The sequence below is a fragment of the Lepus europaeus genome, chromosome 21, assembly GCF_033115175.1.
Source record: "Lepus europaeus isolate LE1 chromosome 21, mLepTim1.pri, whole genome shotgun sequence".
Classification (NCBI taxonomy): domain Eukaryota; kingdom Metazoa; phylum Chordata; class Mammalia; order Lagomorpha; family Leporidae; genus Lepus; species Lepus europaeus.
Genome location: NC_084847.1, coordinates 56,235,292 through 56,252,755, shown reverse-complemented (window position 1 = coordinate 56,252,755; position 17,464 = coordinate 56,235,292). Strand labels below are relative to the sequence as shown.

The 17,464-nt window shown below is 58.0% G+C and overlaps 1 protein-coding gene across 3 annotated transcripts in view; it reads left to right on the top strand.

Moving 5' to 3' along the window:
• The window catches only part of GRID2IP (Grid2 interacting protein), a 38,953-nt gene extending 32,819 nt beyond the window's left edge, over positions 1-6,134 (top strand). For all 3 annotated transcript variants that reach the window (XM_062179727.1, XM_062179729.1, XM_062179728.1), the window contains 9 exons: positions 875-962; positions 2,023-2,100; positions 2,422-2,618; positions 2,830-2,985; positions 3,067-3,153; positions 3,333-3,462; positions 3,713-3,831; positions 5,101-5,265; positions 5,402-6,134. In XM_062179727.1, the coding sequence (XP_062035711.1) occupies positions 875-962; positions 2,023-2,100; positions 2,422-2,618; positions 2,830-2,985; positions 3,067-3,153; positions 3,333-3,462; positions 3,713-3,831; positions 5,101-5,265; positions 5,402-5,473 (1,092 nt within the window). In that variant the 3' untranslated portion in view covers positions 5,474-6,134. The remainder of the gene's footprint in view (positions 1-874; positions 963-2,022; positions 2,101-2,421; positions 2,619-2,829; positions 2,986-3,066; positions 3,154-3,332; positions 3,463-3,712; positions 3,832-5,100; positions 5,266-5,401) is intronic.
• The last annotated feature ends 11,330 nt before the right edge of the window (positions 6,135-17,464 follow it).

Here is a 17,464-nt window from a genome sequence, read left to right as displayed (position 1 = left end):
ATTGCTTCCTTTGACTTGGACAGCAGACTCCGGCCTGGGCTCCCTCTGGCTTCCGGAGCTGCCCCCTTCCCGGGGTCCGTGCCCACCATCACCCTCAAGCCTGGTCTCTCCATCTTGTCATGTCTCCCCGTGGCCGTCTCCTGGGTCCTGGTCCTGTGTCCTGCCCTCCCAGCCAGGATGGCGAGCTCCCCTGTCCCCGAGGAACCTGTCCGTGTTGCTGATAGATACGCCCAGTAGTACAGGACCACCAACAGGGATCTCCCAAATCCCCTGGAGACCTCACACCTCCCGGCTTTAGATGGTTCCTGAAGGTGGACACAGGGACGCAGATCACATACCTGGCTAAGTCCACGCCAGCTGTCCCTGCCCCACAGCCGAGATTTCGTTCTCTGCCGGGCCTCTCTTTTGGAATGACCCCTTGGCAGCTGCCTGGCCCTCATTCCGTGCCCGAACCCCAGACTGCACCTCTCATCTAGACCATGCGTTACAGCCAGCTGTCCAGGCCCTGGCTTGGGGCGGCTGCTTCTGTTCCCCCCCCGCACCAGTTCGCCAGTGAACTCACTCCCTGCAAAGGAGACCTGAAAAAACAGGGCCAGACCCCTCAGCCGCCTCCAGCCCCTTTAACTCGGTGGCTGCCGCCCACCACACCGGCTCCTGCACTGACAGAGAACCACGCACGCCAGGAGTGCAGATCACAAGAGGAGCCAGCTCCCCACCCCATCTTCGGGATCCCGTCCTGGGCTTCTCCCGGGGCCTAGTGGGAGCCCCCAGGGTGCCTCTCAATGCGAGGGGAGTGGGGGCACAGGTGTGGTGGAGGAAGCCGGCCCAGCTGCTGCTGTTCCTCCCACCCTGAGCTCCCTATCCTGTCCTGCAGCTCGGGGAGGACTCCGACTACGATAAGCTGAGCGACATGGTGAAATACCTCGACCTGGAGCTCCACTTTGGCACCCAGAAGCCTGCCAGTGAGTGTCCTGGTGGCAGGGGGCGGGGGAACCCCTGACACCGTGCCACCTGCAGCATCTGTGAGAGTGCTCTGATGGCCGTTCACCCACTGTGTCTTCTGACCTTGAACCCCTGAGTCACTCAGTTTCTCGGAGTTTCATCTCAAAAGGGAGACTATTAAGAACAGCTGGCGACCGGCGCTGCGCCTCACTAGGCTAATCCTCCGCCTGCGGCGCCGGCACACTGGGTTCTAGTCCCAGTTGGGGCGCTGGATTCTGTCCTGGTTGCCCCTCTTCCCAGTCCAGCTCTCTGCTGTGGCCCGGGAGTGCAGTGGAGGATGGCCCAAGTGTTTGGGCCCTGCACCCGCACGGAACACCAGGAGAAGCACCTGGCTCCTGGCTTCAGATCAGCGTTATGCACCGGCCGCAGCGCGCCGGCTGCGGCGGCCATTGGAGGGTGAACCAACGGCAAAAAGGAAGACCTTCCTCTCTGTCTCTCTCTCTCTCACTATCCACTCTGTCAAAAAAAAAAAAAAAAAAAAAAAAACAGCTGGCATGGATTGCGTGCTGACCAAATGCCAGGCACTCTTCTTTCTAAGTTAATCCCATGAGAAACTGCGAGGTCACCTCCTCTTCCTAAGGAGGAAACACAGGAAACACTAGGTGACTTGTGCAAAGTCACACGGCCAGGATAGAGTGGGCAGGACTGAGGGCCAGGCCCCCTCTCTCCTCGGCCTGGAGGGGAGACAGGCCTTGCCTGTTCAGGAATCAGCTGAAAGATGGAGAGCTGGTTGATTTCTCTTCTGTCAGCCCCATCCCGAGAGCCCAGGGGAGAGAGGGCATGGTCGTGGGGGGATGGGCACTCACCACCCACGCTGTGTTCCACTGTACCCGAGTGTCCATGAGTCGGAGGGTGAGGAATGAGGGGCAGCCTCCCCGCCCCCAGAGCTGATGCAGCCCAGGCCGTGCTGGGGGCTGGGGGGGTAGTCTTGGTGCATGGCAGCGGCTGCACCATTCCTGGGCTGGTCCGGGGCACACCAAGCCCAGCCTCCCCTTTGCAACCGTCCAGTTTCCTTTCCAGAGCCTGTGCCGGGGCCCGAGCCCTTCAGGAAGAAGGAGGTGGTAGAGATCCTGTCCCACAAGAAGGCCTACAACACCTGTAAGTGTTGGCGTCAGGCACCCCCGCGGTCGTAGGGGTGGCACAGTGGCACTCACTGTGGGTGGCAGCGCCACGGCCCAGCCTGGGTAAGGTTAGGCTTGGGGCTGGGACACCTGTCACCTGGCTGCACGGAATCCCGACCTGAGCCGACCTGGGCTCAGGCATCAGCCTTGGCTGCACCTCCATAGGCCCCACCTTCCCTGTAAAGCCCCTCCCCAGTTCTGGCCTGGCTTCCCGCACCATCCGCCACACTCCCCGTCGCAGGCCCCGCCCCCGCCCTGGGCCCCGCCCCTCACCCGCCCCCCGCGGCCCCGCCCACAGCTATCCTCCTGGCGCACCTGAAGCTGAGCCCGGCAGAGCTGCGGCAGGTGCTCATGAGCATGGAGCCCCGGCGGCTGGAGCCGGCGCACCTGGCGCAGCTGCTGCTCTTCGCGCCGGACGCCGACGAGGAGCAGCGCTACCAGGCCTTCCGCGAGGCGCCCGGCCGCCTCAGCGAGCCCGACCAGTTCGTCCTGCAGGTGCTCCCGCCCGCAGCCCCGGTTTAGCGCACGCCCTGGGCCGGGCTCCCACCCGGATCCGTGGGAGGGGGGCCGGGGGCGCCCCGTGCTAGGGGCCGTGCTAGGCTTTCTCAAGGGCGTCCGTGACCCCAGCCCCACCCAGACGGCGCGGGGCGCGGCGCCGAGGCCCCTGGCGGGCGCTGCGTGACAGCGAACCCCGCCCTCGCGGCAGATGCTGTCGGTTCCCGAGTACAGGACCCGCCTGCGCAGCCTCCACTTCCAAGCCACGCTGCAGGAGAAGACCGAGGAGATCCGAGGCAGCCTGGAGTGCCTGCGCCAGGCCTCCCTGGAGCTCCGGAACAGCCGGAAGCTCGCCAAGATCCTGGAGGTCAGGGCAGCCCACCCCGGCCCCCGGCCTGGCGGGCGGGGGCGGGCTAGGACTTAGGACCCGCCCCCTTCCTCTCCCCAGTTTGTGCTGGCCATGGGCAACTATCTCAACGATGGCCAGCCCAGGACCAACAAGACCACGGGCTTCAAGATCAACTTTCTGACCGAGGTGAGGGGCCGCCAGTCCCCAGCGATGGATGGATTAGGCCAGGCGTGACTGCAGCGGAGGGTGGGGGCGGGGGGGGCGGGGGGGGGGAGGGACTTGGAACGGGAAGGCCCGGTGGGGGCTAGGCCAGGCCGCCGGAGCCAGATGGGGCGCTTACGTTGGGGCGGGGGTGTCACTCGCAGCTGAACTCCACCAAGACCGCGGACGGGAAGTCCACCTTCCTGCACATCCTTGCCAAATCGCTGAGCCAGCACTTCCCAGAGCTCCTGGGCTTTGCTCAGGACCTGCCCACTGTGCCCCTGGCTGCCAAAGGTAGGCGGGAGGGGGCTGTGGAGGCCGAGGCTGGGCTGGGTGGGGGGGGAGGGGAGGCAGAGGCTGGGCTGGGCTGGGGGGCAGGGGAGGCAGAGGCTGTGCTGGGCTGGGGGGCAGGGGAGGCAGAGGCTGTGCTGGGCTGGAGGGGTGGGGGAGGAGGGGCTGGGCTGGGCTGGGGGGTTGGGAGGGGCAGAGGCTGCCTGGGTTGGATGGGCGGGGCCTCATGAGGCTCCTCTCCCCTTCTCTGCAGTAAACCAGCGGGCCCTAACCAGCGACCTGGCTGACCTTCATGGCACCATCAGTGAGATCCAGGACGCCTGCCAGACCATGTCCCCTTCCAGCGAGGACAAGTTTGCTGTGGTCATGGCGGTATCCTCTGACAGACACCCAGCTGCACCTGGGGGGTGGGAGAGTGGGATTTCACCCTGGTCCCTTTGAATCCGAGGAGTAGGCCAGCTCTGTGTGACCTAGAATGGGGCTCCTTAGAGTTTCCCAAAGCCACTGCCTGTCCCCATCTGTTCCTGTAGGCGTTGGAGCCCAGACAGAAGTCATATGGCGCAAGGAGAGGCCGCTCGGGCCAACCAGCCAGAGGCAGTCAGGAGAGGGGGGCATTTCCAGGGAGCCCCCTGCGGGGCCTCCCCAGTGCAGGAGACAGATCTGGGGGGATGGTAGGAGGGCAGAGCAGGTGGCAGCTCTCTGTGCCGCTGCTCTGTGGCCCCGCCCTCCTTAGAGTGCTGGATCCTGGCACTGCCCCTGTCGTGTGTCCTGGTCCCAGAGCGTGGTTCGGGTGAGTGCCCAGGTTAGGAACGTGGCGTCAGATCCTGCTTTCCTGTGAGGTGGGAGACCCAAGGAGGTTGGCCAGTCCATGCCTCGCCGGGCAGGCATCCCTGAGCCCGTGGCAAACGCTCCTCACCGCTGCTGCTGCCTTGTACCATCTGACACCGAGATGCATTGTGGGTGTGGAAGCCAGGGCTGCTCAGGAGGGGGTCAGCTTCCCTGAGTGCGGGAGGTACCTGCCTGTGTCCTTGGCTGCTGAATCCCAGAGCAGCACTGCCGGAAGGCAGCCCAGCAGGCAGCCCAGCAGGCAGCCCAGCAGACAGCCCCAGGCCGAAGTCCCGACTCAGTGGTTTATCAGCTGAGTGCCTGCAGGCAAGTTGCTTCCCCACCCTGAGCCCTAGAGATGCTGAGGAGCCCTACCCCAGCGGGGGTTTGGGCTTCTGCCTCGTTGAGGTGTCGGGACATCAAGTACGAACGTGCAGCCAGCTTAGAGCGCAGCTGGACACAGCCTGAGTCCCGGGCCACATGACTGTGGCTCAGCCGCTGGGCCTCTGCCGAAGACTCACCAGGGAACACGGGGAACACAGAGGGCACTTCCGGAGCAAACCTGAACTTCTGAACCGTTTCAGACAGTGACAAAGGCAGAGAAGGTTCCAGAAGGGGCCACTACAGGTGGGTGACTCGGGGAAAAGGGGGCAGTGGCCTCCGAGAAGAGCGAGCCGCCCTGGCAGAAAGCAGAGAGTGAGGGTCTGAGGCTGCCAGCGGCTGGGCCAGGTTCCAGGATGAGCTTGGTGGGCAGTGGGACAGCTGGGGGGAGGGGCGCCCAGCAGGCTTGTGGTTTCCTTGACCGAGACCCCTCAGTCCTTCCTGGAGACGGCCCAGCCAGTGCTCCGGGCGCTGGACGGGCTGCAGCACGAGGCCATGGAGGAGCTGGCCAAGGCGCTGGCCTTCTTCGGGGAGGACTCCAAAGCCACCACCTCCGAGGCGTTCTTTGGCATTTTTGCCGAGTTCATGAGCAAGTTCGAGGTGAGCCACGGTGGACGGGAGTGGCTGCAGTTCACACGAGGGGTCCCCCGTGAGTGACTCTTCCCAAACTCACGGGAAGGGTGCGGAGGCTCCCGGCTCCACTGACACCCCCTCCCCTGTGCCGCCCCCTCCCCAGCGAGCACTCAGCGACCTGCAAGCCGGAGACGGCCCGCGCAGCTCCGGGATGGTGTCTCCCCTGGCCTGGTGACGGCAGCCACGTTGTCCGCAGACTGAGTATGGAGGTGGACACACGGCAAGGCTGCGCCCAAGAGGGCAGCATGGACGTGGAGAGGGAGGGGCCTCGGCACAGGGCCCAGCTGCTGCCTGTGTCTCCAGCTACCTCAGCCGCCAGGCTTGGCCGGCCTGGGCCCACCCTGGTCTGGCACAGCCTCTCTGAGTGGGAGCAGAGACCCTGGCAGCCCAGCCTGGCTTGTTCCTCACTCCCACCTCTCCTGGCTCTCTGTGGCCCCCAGATGGTGCAGTGGACTGCCTGCCTGGGCCGTGGAACGCAGCACACCAAGCCAGCCTGAGGGCGCCCGGAGGTGGAGCAGAGCAAGCAGGCGGGCAGTGGTGATGTGCACAGGAGGAGAGGCCCGGGTAGGGCCTGCAGACTTGAGGTTTTAGTTCAGCAGACAAACTGAGAACCCGTTTAGAGGCGACGGCATCCCAGTCGGGGAAGCCATGGTCAAGGTCGGAGCGGAGGGAGCGGGGAGATGCCAAGGTGGGATTTGGCGGCTGACTGCGGGTTTCCCACCTGGGTGGCTGGTGGAACAGTTCTGGGGACACACGGCACAATCTGGGACGTGTGTGGGCTCCCTAAGGCTGTGGCATGTGTGTGTGGGAGGGTGGTCGGTGAGGGGGTTAAGCCAGACACCAGGAGCAGAGGGAGCGGTGGGCAGGTGGGGTGTGGGATTTCTTCCACCCTGTCTGTGCCTCCCTCGGTAGATTCCTGCATCGGGCGGCTTCCCCGGTTATCTCCCCCCTTAACTCTGTATCCCAGAGAAGGCCGAAGCGGGCTTTCAACCTGTGTCTTGGATTCCGTCTCCTGCTGCCATCAAATGACTGATGAGATCCCCGGCAGTCTTAGGAACCCACTGGGTTCTTCCTGTTCTCTCCTTCTTCCCTGCCCCGTGGAGAAATGTCTAAAGGGGATATGGCTGGAGGAGTCCGTTTCTCCCTGATGGCTCCAACTGCTTAGCTCCCACAGTTCCCCATGCCTGTGTGTCCTGAAAACACTTCAGAAGGTCCCTGAAGATCCCTGGATGAGATCTGAGATCCAGAGAGATTACTGACTCCAGCAGGCATGATCCAGGGGCCCCATGGGCCCATGTGGCAAAAGTCAGAAATGCATGTCCCCTCCGGGAGACCCAGCCTCATCCCTGGGGCACAGCTGGCCAAGCCAAGCACTGGCTAGGTTTTCTTCCTGCTGTGGCTTGTCTTGGCTAACTGCTCCCCAACAGTGCTATGTAGCAAACTGTCCCAACACTCAACGTCTTCAAGGGGCAGCCCCTTCTCTGCTCAGGAATCCATGGGTCACCAGACAGCTTGGGTCTGAGCTGGGCTCAGTCAACGCACTCACACGCCTGCAGTCAGCTGTGGGGCAGCCAGGCAGCCTTGCTAACCCTGCAGGGCTCTCTCCTGTGTCTGGGGCCCTGGCTGGGAAGGCTGGAGTGGCCTCCCATGGTCCCTCCTCCACCCCAGTGGCCTGATTGTTTCCGTGATAAGAGATGGACATCCAAGAGAACAAACTTGGGGAGGCACAGGGGGTCCCCTCACTTGGACTCGGAACTGCACACCATCCCTCCTGGCACATTCTGTCGTCAAAGCAAGCGACCAGGGTAATATTTTAGGGATCCAGCTGGATCCATTCTTTGGGGGGAAAAAGGCATTTATTTATTTATTTGAAAGGCAGAGAAAGAGAGAGAGAGAGAGATCTCCCATCTATTGGCTCACTCCCCAAATGGCTGCAGTGGCCAGGGTTAGACCAGGACAGAGCCAGGAGCCTGGGGCTCCATCCACGTCTCCCATGCGGGTAGCAGGGGTCCAAGCATTTGGGCCATGTCCCGCTGCTTTCCCAGGCACCTAAGCAGAGTTGGACCAGAAGTGGAGCAGCTGGGATTTGAACCAGTGCTCATATCGGATGCCAGTGTTGCAGGTGGCAGCTTAACCCGCTGCACCACAGCACCGACCCCGTCCGTGCACCCGCTTTGATGAGAGGAGCTGCAGAATCACATTGCACAGGGCGTAGACTCGGGGCGGCGGCAGAATTGGGGCTGTTTTTGCAAGCAACTTGCGTGCTTGCCCAGATGCTCGGGTGCACCTCCCAGCCAACTTAAAATCCCCTGGGACTCTGGTCCTGTCTGGAGCCAGCCTGGCTCCACTCACCCATCCCTGTGTGTCCTCCAGGTGACGGGCTTCTCTCTTACCTGTCACCCATGAGTTATCTGACTCCTCTGTGGATACTCAGACCCATGGGCAGCTGTCCTTCGTGCCTGCCTAGCAGCCAGCCCCACCCTTGTGCTGGGAAAAGGGTCCCTGTTCTTCCTCTGGGAAAGCTATGCTCCTAGGATAAGGAGCAGCCTGTAACTCCGCCTGCGTGGTTCAGAGAAAGGAGCTTCCTCTTTGGCTGGGATCGCTGGGTGGGAAGGGGGCGGAGCCTGGAGGGAGCAGCCGGAGCCACCACGTGGAGGGTGCCTGCCTGGGCGCAAAGCCAACGTGGGAAAGAACCCGAGAAGGTCAGCGTTCACGTCTCTGGGTCCCTGGATCCAACGGTGCCTGAAGTAGACCCTGGGGCTTGTGAGTTTCCGAGCCAACGAGTCCCCCTTTCCACCTAGATGTCTCTGTTTAACTTACTTCAATTCTTTGGCTTGGGCTGAACAGATTGGACTTCTGTCACTTGTAGCCCGTGGACGGATGCTTGTAGCTGCTCTGTGTTTTTGCACACGCTCCCTGAGCTCTCTCCATTCATAAACTCGTTCATCTGCACCTTGTGACTGTCCGCTGTGTGCCAGGTGCAGTGCTGGTGTCCGACATCCTAGGGGTCAGCCTCTGACTTAACTGTGTATCGTGGTAGTGGTACCCCGGCATCAGTGCAGAGTCCCGCACATGAGCTGATGCGGGCACCGCATCACCAACCCCCCGCTTCCTCACCACCTGACAAACTGAATGCAGGCACTTACGTCCCAGGGACCTACTGACCTCCTGATGCTGCTAAGGAAATCCCACAGCCTGGCTATACGTATAGCACCTTTCCCAATAACACCAGTTAACTTTTACTGCGTAGTGGGCTCAGTGTTTCTGTAATGTGTTTCATTTCCCCCCCGAGCTAGGTTTTGTTACTTTCTTTTTACAAATAAAAAGTCAGAAACTTAGGAAAGTTACATGAAACTTGAAACGTCTGTGGAAACCCGGAGCCCAGCCTTTGAGTGGAAATACCTTCAGTGTCCTGCTTAATGCAATGGCTTCTGTTTCATTTTCCAACTTTGAGAGGCCGAGACAGACAACTCCCATGTGCTGGTTCATGCCCCAGATGCTTGCCATGGCCAAGCTGAGGCCAAATCCAGAAACTGGGAACTCCATGTGTGTGGCAGGAACCCGATTCCTTGAACCATCGTCACCACTGCCTCCCGGGGTCTGCATTGCCAGGAAAGCTGGAGCCAGGAGCCGGCTCTGGACATGGACCCTCACTACTCTAACGTAGGATGCGGGCATCCCCACCAGCGTCTTGACCACCAGGCTCCGTGCTCGCCTCACATACCTGAGTTCCAAGGCCATAGCTGCCAGCGGTTTTACGTGAAGCCCTTCCCTCTTTGCTGCCACCGCCTCGGTGACTCCCAGCAACAGGGCCTTGATGCTCCCCCATCGGTTGTCAAGGATGTCGTAGGCGTGGTCCCAAGGCCTGAGAGGAGGTGGGATGAGCTGACGCTTTGCAGAGAGGCTTCTATCAAGTGCACACACACATTTGTGCAAAGTTTCTGTGCTGCTGCTCCTGCCCCACCCTGCGACCCCCGGGCCTCACTCACAGCTCCTCCCACCCAGAGCTAATTCTTCCCCTGTGTTAGACACTGCCTCACTGCGCTCTGTCCCTCAGTGACCAGGGCGCCTTGCCCTTCCCCCGTAAACACTCTGTCCAGCTGATGGCAGCTCCCGCCTGCCCTCCCCTCTTCCGAGCCAAAGCATCAGCGCTTGCGTCTCCGTTGGCTACCTCCATGGCCCTGCTGTGTGTGCGCTTGCCTCTGGCGCACCACAGCCTGCCGGTCTGTCTCTCACCGTGCCGGGAGACCTGCTGTCACCCCGGCAGGAAGTCCTGCTGCAGCTTGTCCTCCTTATCTTTCTTGACCTTTAAGCAGCACTGGACACTGTTTACCCTCCCTTGGTGAATTCATGCACACCCAGGGTTCGGCTGTCTACTCGCTGATAACCCTGTCACCAGCCTGATTCCCATGGCCCTCTGCATACCACAGGTGCTCAATAGTTGCACATTAAACTGAAGTGGCATCAACATAGTGGGCTACCAAGTAACTCAAGGAAATGCCTTGGGTGGGGCAGAGGGAGGGCATTTGGCACACTGGTTAAGATTCCACTTGGAGGCCGGTGCCATGGCTCAATAGGCTAATTCTCCGCCTGCAGCGCTGGCACACCGGGTTCTAGTGTCCCAATCAGGGTGCCGGATTCTGTCCCGGTTGCTCCTCTTCCTGTGCAGCTCTCTGCTGTGGCCCGGGAGTGCAGTGGAGGATGGCCCAAGTGCTTGGGCCCTGCACCCGCATGGGAGACCAGGGGAAGCACCTGGCTCCTGGCTTCGGATCGGTGCGGTGCGCCAGACGCAGCGCGCCGCCGGAGCAGCCATTGGGGGGTGAACCAACGGAAAAGGAAGACCTTTCTCTCTGTCTCTCTCTCACTGTCCACTCTGCCTGTCAAAAAAAAAATTTTTTTTTTTGAAAAAAAAAAAGCCACTTGGAACACACATCCCCATATCCGAGGCCTGGATCCACTTCCCATTGCAGCTTCCTGGAAATGTGCAACTCTGGGAGGCAACAGGCGATGGCTTACGTGCTTGGATCTCTGCCGCCCACCCAGGGGACCTAGGTTGAGTTCTGGGCTCCTGGCTTCGGCCTGATCCAGCCCTGACTGTTGTGGGACTTTTTGAAGTGAGCCAGTGGACGGAAGCTCTCTGTCACTCTCTAATCCGGAAGTCTGCAGAGCTGGTCGTTGGCCTAGCTGCTGGCACTCCACTTGGGAGCCTCACGTGCTGTATCGGAGTGTCTGAGTTTGTTTCCAGCTTCCTGCTCACGCACACCCTGGGAGAGGGCAGGTAACAGTTGAAGTGGTTGAGTCCCTGCCACTTACATGGGAGAGCCAGATCGAGTTCCTGGCTCCTGGCTTCTGCCTCGCCCAGCCTGGGTTGTTGCAGGCATTTGGGGAGTAAACCAGTGGCTGGGAGCAAAGTCACATGTGTCTATCTCTCAAATTAAGTAAATAAATAAAAAATTTTAAATATTCCAGAGCCCTAACAAATAGTGCAAATATGAAATGGGCCAGGTCTAAGGAACCATGCACAAGGTTAAGGATGAAGGGTAACTGGGCCAGGGGCTCAGGGCAGGAGTGACAGGAAGGGCTGGTTCCTGGAGAGCAACGGGCTGACCTCCCAGCTCTCTCGAAGTCCGAAACCCAGAATTTTGTTTAAAATACCCTGATTTTTTAAATAGTGGCAACCAATTCAAAACATTAAGAATGTATCAGTGGCTGCTCCACTTCAGATCCAGCTCTGCTGTGGCCTGGGAAAGCAGTGGAAGATGGCCCAAGTCCTTGGGCCCCTGTATCTGCATAGGAGACCCAGAAGAAGCTCCTGGCTCCTGGCTTCGGATCGGCCCAGCTCTGCCCATTTGGGGAATGAACCAGTGGGTGGAAGGTCCCTCTCTCTCTCTGTCTCTCCCTCTCTCTGTAACTCTGCCTCTCAAATAAATAAATAAATCTTTTAAAAAAATGCATCTGTGGATACATTGATGAACCAAAGGGAACCTTTCTGTGACCCAAATGGAGCCCAGCTCTGAGTCTGCGTCACCATTCACATTCATGCTTGCCTGGGGCTACTACAGGATACCCCATACAATGGGTCTTGGCTAAGGAACTGTGTATGCGGCTGTCTGGCAGTTCCGGTTTCTAGATAGAAAGAAGCTGCTTATCTTGAAGCCACCTTTCGTCACTTAGGAAAGCTGCGCCCTTTGGTCACAGGAAGACAAGACCTACACAGAGTGCTGGGGAAACTGAGGTCACCGTGAAACTGAACTTGGGTCCACAGACTGGGGCTGTAGGTCTGAGTAGTTGTGCAAATTAGCTGCTTTGTCTTGAGCTTCATAGTGTCTTGGAAGGTAAGGAAAATACATTTTTAAAAAGATTTATTGGTTGGCCAGCGCCACGGCTCACTAGGCTAATCCTCCGCCTGAGGCGCCGGCACACCGGGTTCTAATCCCGGTCGGGGCGCCGGATTCTGTCCCCGATGCTCCTCTTCCAGGCCAGCTCTCTGCTATGGCCCGGGAGTGCAGTGGAGGATGGCCCAAGTGCTTGGGCCCTGCACCTGCATGGGAGACCAGGAGAAGCACCTGGCTCCTGCCTTCGGATCAGCGCGATGCGCCGGCTGCAGTGGCCATTTGAGGGTGAACCAACAGCAAAAGGGAGACCTTTCCTCTCTGTCTCTCTGTCTCTCTCTCTCTCTCACTGTCCACTCTGCCTGTCAAAAATAAATAAATAAAAATAAAATAAAATAAAATAAAAGATTTATTTGTGGGTCAACACTGTGGTGCGTGGGGTGAAGCCGCGGCCTGCAGTGTTGGAATCCCATATAGGTATAGGTTCCAGACCTGGCTGCTCCACTTCCAATCCAGCTCCCTGCCAATGTGCCTGGAAAAACAGTGGAAGGTGGACCAAATTCCTGGGTCGCTGTACCCACATGGGAGACCTGGAAGAAGCTCCTGGTTTCAGCATGGAAGATTCTATTTCTCTCTCTCTCTCTCTCTCCCTCCCTCCCTCCCTCCCTCCCTCCCCCTCTCTTTAATTCTGATAAATAAATAAGATAAATTTCTTTTAAATGTATAACATTCCCATATGGGCACCAGTTTGAGTCCTGGCCACTCCACTTCTGATACAACTCCCTGCTAATGGCCTGGGAAAGCAGTAGAAGACGGCCCAAGTCCCTACGTCCCTGCACCCACGTGGAAGACCCGGATGGAGTTCCAGGATCCCAGCATTGACCTGAGCCACCTCAGCTGTAACAGACATTTGGGAATGAGCCAGTAGATAGGAGCTCTCTGTTTCTCTGTGTCATCTTTCTGTTTTTATTTTTTAAAAAGATTTTATTTATTTGAAAGGCAGAGATACATACACAGAAGGAGAAAGATAGAGACAGAGATATGTTCCGGGGCCGGCGCTGTGATATAGCCGGTAAAGCCGCTGCCTGCAGTGCCGGCATCCCATATGGGCGCCGGTTCAAGTCCCGGCTGCTCCACTTCCCATCCAGCTCTCTGCTGTGGCCTGGGAAAGCAGTGGAAGATGGCCCAAGTCCTTGGGCCCAGCACCCTCGTGGGAGACCAGGAGGAAGCACCTGGCTCTTGGCTTCGGATCAGCGCAGTGCGCCGGCTGTAGCAGCCATTTGGGGGGTGAACCAATGGAAGGAAGACCTTTCTCTCTGTCTCTCTCTCTCTCACTGTCTAACTCTGCCTGTCCAAAAAAAAAAAAAAAAAAAAAAAAGCAGAGTTACAGAGAGAGATTTTTTTAAAGATTTATTTGGAAGGCAAATTTACAGAGGAGAGGCAGAGAGAGAGACAGAGGTCTTCCATTGCTGGTTCACTCCCCAAATGGCCACAATGGCTGGAGCTGCGCCAATCTAAAGCCAGGAGCCAGGAGCTTCTTCCGGGTCTCCTACATGGGTGCAGGGGCCCAAGGACTTGAGCCATCTTCTACTGCTTTCCCAGGCCATAGCAGAGCGCTGGATCGGAAGAGAAGCAGCTGGGACTAGAACAAGTGCTCATATGGGATCCTGGCATTATAGGTGGTGGCTTAACCCTCAATGCTGGCCCCCAAACTGTGTCATGGCCACCAGGCCATTTACTTTGCCTCAGATAATTTTTTTTTTTGAAGATTTACTTATTTACTTCAAAGGTAGAGATACAGAGAGAGGGGGAGAGAGATGTGTTCCATCCACTGGTTCACTCCCCAAATGGCTGCAACAGGTGAGGCTGGGCCAGGCCAAAGCCAGGAGCCTGGAACCCCATCCAAGTCTCCCACGTGGGTGCAGGGGCCCAAAGATTTGAGCCGTCCTCATTGGCGCCCATATGAGACGCCTGCACCTCAGGCAGCGGCTTAACCAGCTGCACAACGCCAGCCCTCAAGCTGTATCTTTTTTTTTTTTTGACAGGCAGAGTGGACAGTGAGAGAGAGACAAAGGTCTTCCTTTTTGCCGTTGGTTCACCCTCCAATGGCCGCCGCGGTAGGCACGCTGCGGCCGGCACACCGCGCTGATCCGATGGCAGGAGCCAGGTGCTTCTCCTGGTCTCCCATGGGGTGCAGAGCCCAAGGACTCGGGCCATCCTCCACTGCTTTCCCTGGCCACAGCAGAGAGCTGGCCTGGAAGAGGGGCAACTGGGACAGGATCGGTGCCCCAACCGGGACTAGAACCTGGGGTGCCGGCGCCGCAAGGCGGAGGATTAGCCTAGTGAGCTGCGACGCCGGCCTCAAGCTGTATCTTAACCGCCAGGCCAAGCACTTGCTCTGCTTTGCAGAATTTTAAATAAAGCCCTAGAGACTCCAGTCTTGCTGTGTGGCTGCTCTCTGGAACAGAAGAGATGAAACCTTGCTAAGCGGGTCAGAGAAGCTGAGAGAACTGAGCCCAGAGAAGAATGGAACGCGGGCCGTCTCTACGTCGGTCCGCTTCTGGAGAAAATCAAACTCGGGTTGTTAAGTCTTTACGTGATCATCAGTTTTATGCTAACTAGTAAGGGCCTGCAGAAAATTCTCTTCAAAACATTTCACATTGTTCTACAAGTGTGTGTGTGTGTGTGTGTGGTGTGTACACATAGGAAATAACTCATAGTCCCTCTGAAGACAACATGTGCTCAGGCACATAGGTTACAGAAATGAATCTCAGATACAACCTCATACATATTCAGAGAGTCACACTGAGTAGCACATTTAGGTGTACATGAAATGAGAAGAGAGAAAATGGTCCAATTGTATTTATTTATTTATTTATTTATTTATTTATTTATTTTTGACAGGCAGAGTGGATAGTGAGAGAGAGAGACAGAGAGAAAGGTCTTCCTTTTTGCCGTTGGTTCACCCTCCAATGGCCGCTGTAGCCGGCGCATCGCGCTGATCCGAAGCCAGGAGCCAGGTGCTTCTCCTGGTTTCCCATGGGATACAGGGCCCAAGCACTTGGGCCATCCTCCACTGCCTTCCCAGGCCATAGCAGAGAGCTGGCCTGGAAGAGGGGCAACCTGGATAGAATCCAGCGCCCTGACTGGGATTAGAACCCGGTGTGCCGGCACCGGAAGGTGGAGGATTAGCCTGTTAATCACGGCGCCGGCCTCAATTGTATTTATGTTACATAGCAGATGGTTCTGATGATACTCGGGGCTAAAACTTTGTCTTGTAAACTCTAGGAAAGAGCAAAAATTAGATTACCAAAGAATTTCTTTCTACAGTATGGCTATGTCAGGATCACCCAATAGGTTATAATTTTTACCCCCCAAAAAATCTAGCTGCCTAAGTGTAGTCTGTGCCAGGGCTAGTGTTGTGGCACAGCAGGTTGAGTTGTCGCCTACGATGCCGGCATTCCAGATTGGAGCACAGGTTCAAGTCCCAGCTGCTCTGCTTCCAATCCAGTTCCCTGCTGATGTGCCTAGGAAAGCGGCGGAGGATGACCCAAGTGCTCGTCTATCTGCTGGTTCACTCCCCAAACTGCTGCAACAGCCGGGGCTGGGCCAGGCCAAAGCCTGAAGCCAAGAAGTCCATCCAGGTCTCCCACGTGGGTGCAGGGGCCCAAGGACTTGGACCATCTTCCACTGCTTTCCCAGGCCACAGCAGAGAGCTGGATTGGAAGTGGAGCAGCCAGGGGGCTGGCGCTGTGGCACAGCAGGTTAAGCCACTGTCTGCAGAGCTGGCGTCTCCTATCATATGGGTGACGGTTGAAGTCTTGGCTGCTCCCTCCTACTGCACCTGGGAAAGCAGCAGAGGGGAGTGAACCAGCAGATGGAAGACCTCTCTCTTTCTCCCTCTTTCTGTAACTCTGCTTTTCAAATAAATAAACCTAAAAAAAAAAAAAAAAAAAAAAAAGCTTGGATTTCGGACAGGAGATGACCACGCAGGATGTGTGGATGTGCACACCAGGAAGTATGGTGTCACACACGGTCACCCTCCCCAGCGCCTGGCCAGCTCTCAACTCCACCTGCTCACACTGTTCCCAACGGGTGTTGGCCAAGCAAGTCCCCTCCCAGGGGCTGAGCAAGGGGAGCCGACAGCGTTCAGAGAACCAGGCGTTGCTACCAGCTGATCCAGTGTGTCTGTTGCCCGCGCACGAGTTTTCATAATTGGGTCTCTACCTTCCTCCAGAGGCTGTCTGAGCCATGCACACAAACGGGGTCTCCCTTACCAGCAGCATGCAGCCAGCTACTCACCGCGGTACCTGTCGGGGGATGGCTTAGCCATTATCAGATGCCGATGAGACAGTTCGGAGAACAGATGTTATTCGAGATGTGTTCCTGGGGAAGGAAGGGGAGGACTGGGAACATGGACAGGTCTAACGGCAGAGCAGGTGGCGCCAAGCCTCGGCCGCTCCGCCGGAAGTGGGTGCGGGCTGCCTCGCGACAGGTGTGACCTTGGGTGAGAAGCCAGGCCCGAGGGTGCTGAGGGCTGGATTCTGACCACGCTCGGTGAAGCAGGGAGGGACTCTGTCCCGTGCATCCTGTTGTCTCCCACAGGAGGTGTGTGGTGGGCAGGGTCGGGGTGGAGACGGGGGAACCAGCTATGCCACGTCCAGAGGCAGTAGCCAGTCTGGAAAAAAAAAAAAAAAAATCCTTCCAGCCAGTAACACTGTAAAACAGGAAGTGGAGGATGCCGTTATCAGTGGCACTTAGCCAAAATGAAAATTCCCTCCCACGGGGATGGGCTCAGTCATCCACTGTGTGCAGCTCTGGTTGCTCCTTGCTGCCTCCTTCCTTCCCGGGCTTGGATTCTCTGCTGCCTTCCCTTGGAGCCCTGGCAGCCTGGCCTCCTCCCCCCGCTCTGCCCTCACCCAGGGGCGCTGTCACCGTGTGCCGCCAGGGCGAGGAGGGGGTGGGAGCCCAGGTGCACCAGACAGGTGCGCCCCATGGCCTTTCTGGGCAGGGCCTGGCTCTCCCCCAGGGGTTGTGCCACTGTGCGTGTGATGGGCAAGCCCCTCGCCCACCCCTGATGCAGGCACCCAGAGTGTCCCGGCATGGGGACGGCAGGACCTTTGAGAGCTGCCGTCTCCCAGGGGTTGGGGCAGTGGCACATGGGAGAGCCGCTTCCTGGCTCCAGCCATCAGACCACAGCGCAAACTCAGTCCCAGGCCAGTGTGGCTGCACACACATGATCCCCTGACTCGCGTGAGCGTCTACACTGGCCCATTCGCTGTTCCTGCTCTGTGCCTGGCGGATGTCATTTGTGCCTTCCCACCGGCTCCAGGCACCCGGCACAGACAAGCCCTGCGAAATGACCCGTGCTTTTTTAGTGATTCCTCACACAAGTTAAATGCTCCGACACCTGCCCTCACACGTGGCACTGTCCAGCGTACAGACACGTCGTGATAATGCACTTTATACATCTACTTCTTTACCGGGGATGCTAACCAGCAAACAAGACGTCACACGTTGAGAGAAGACTGCCAAGGGAAAAAGCTTTATTTTTTGCACCCTTGATGGTGCTTTCCTGTCTGCTCCCCCTGTCTGAGCCAGGAATCCTGCGTTTTTCATTTTGCACCGGGCAGATCCTGCCTCTCAGCTTTCCCCCCCTACAGAAAAGTTCACGTTTCTACCTCATTTTAAAGACCCTCCCCAGAAAGGCAACATCTTATGCCCTCCCTGCATAAGCCGCATCCTCTTCCGAGACCTCCAACGCCAATCTTAAAATTCCGAGCGATGCCATGACTTAATTTCTATTTTCCTCTTAGACTTTTTCATACAATGAG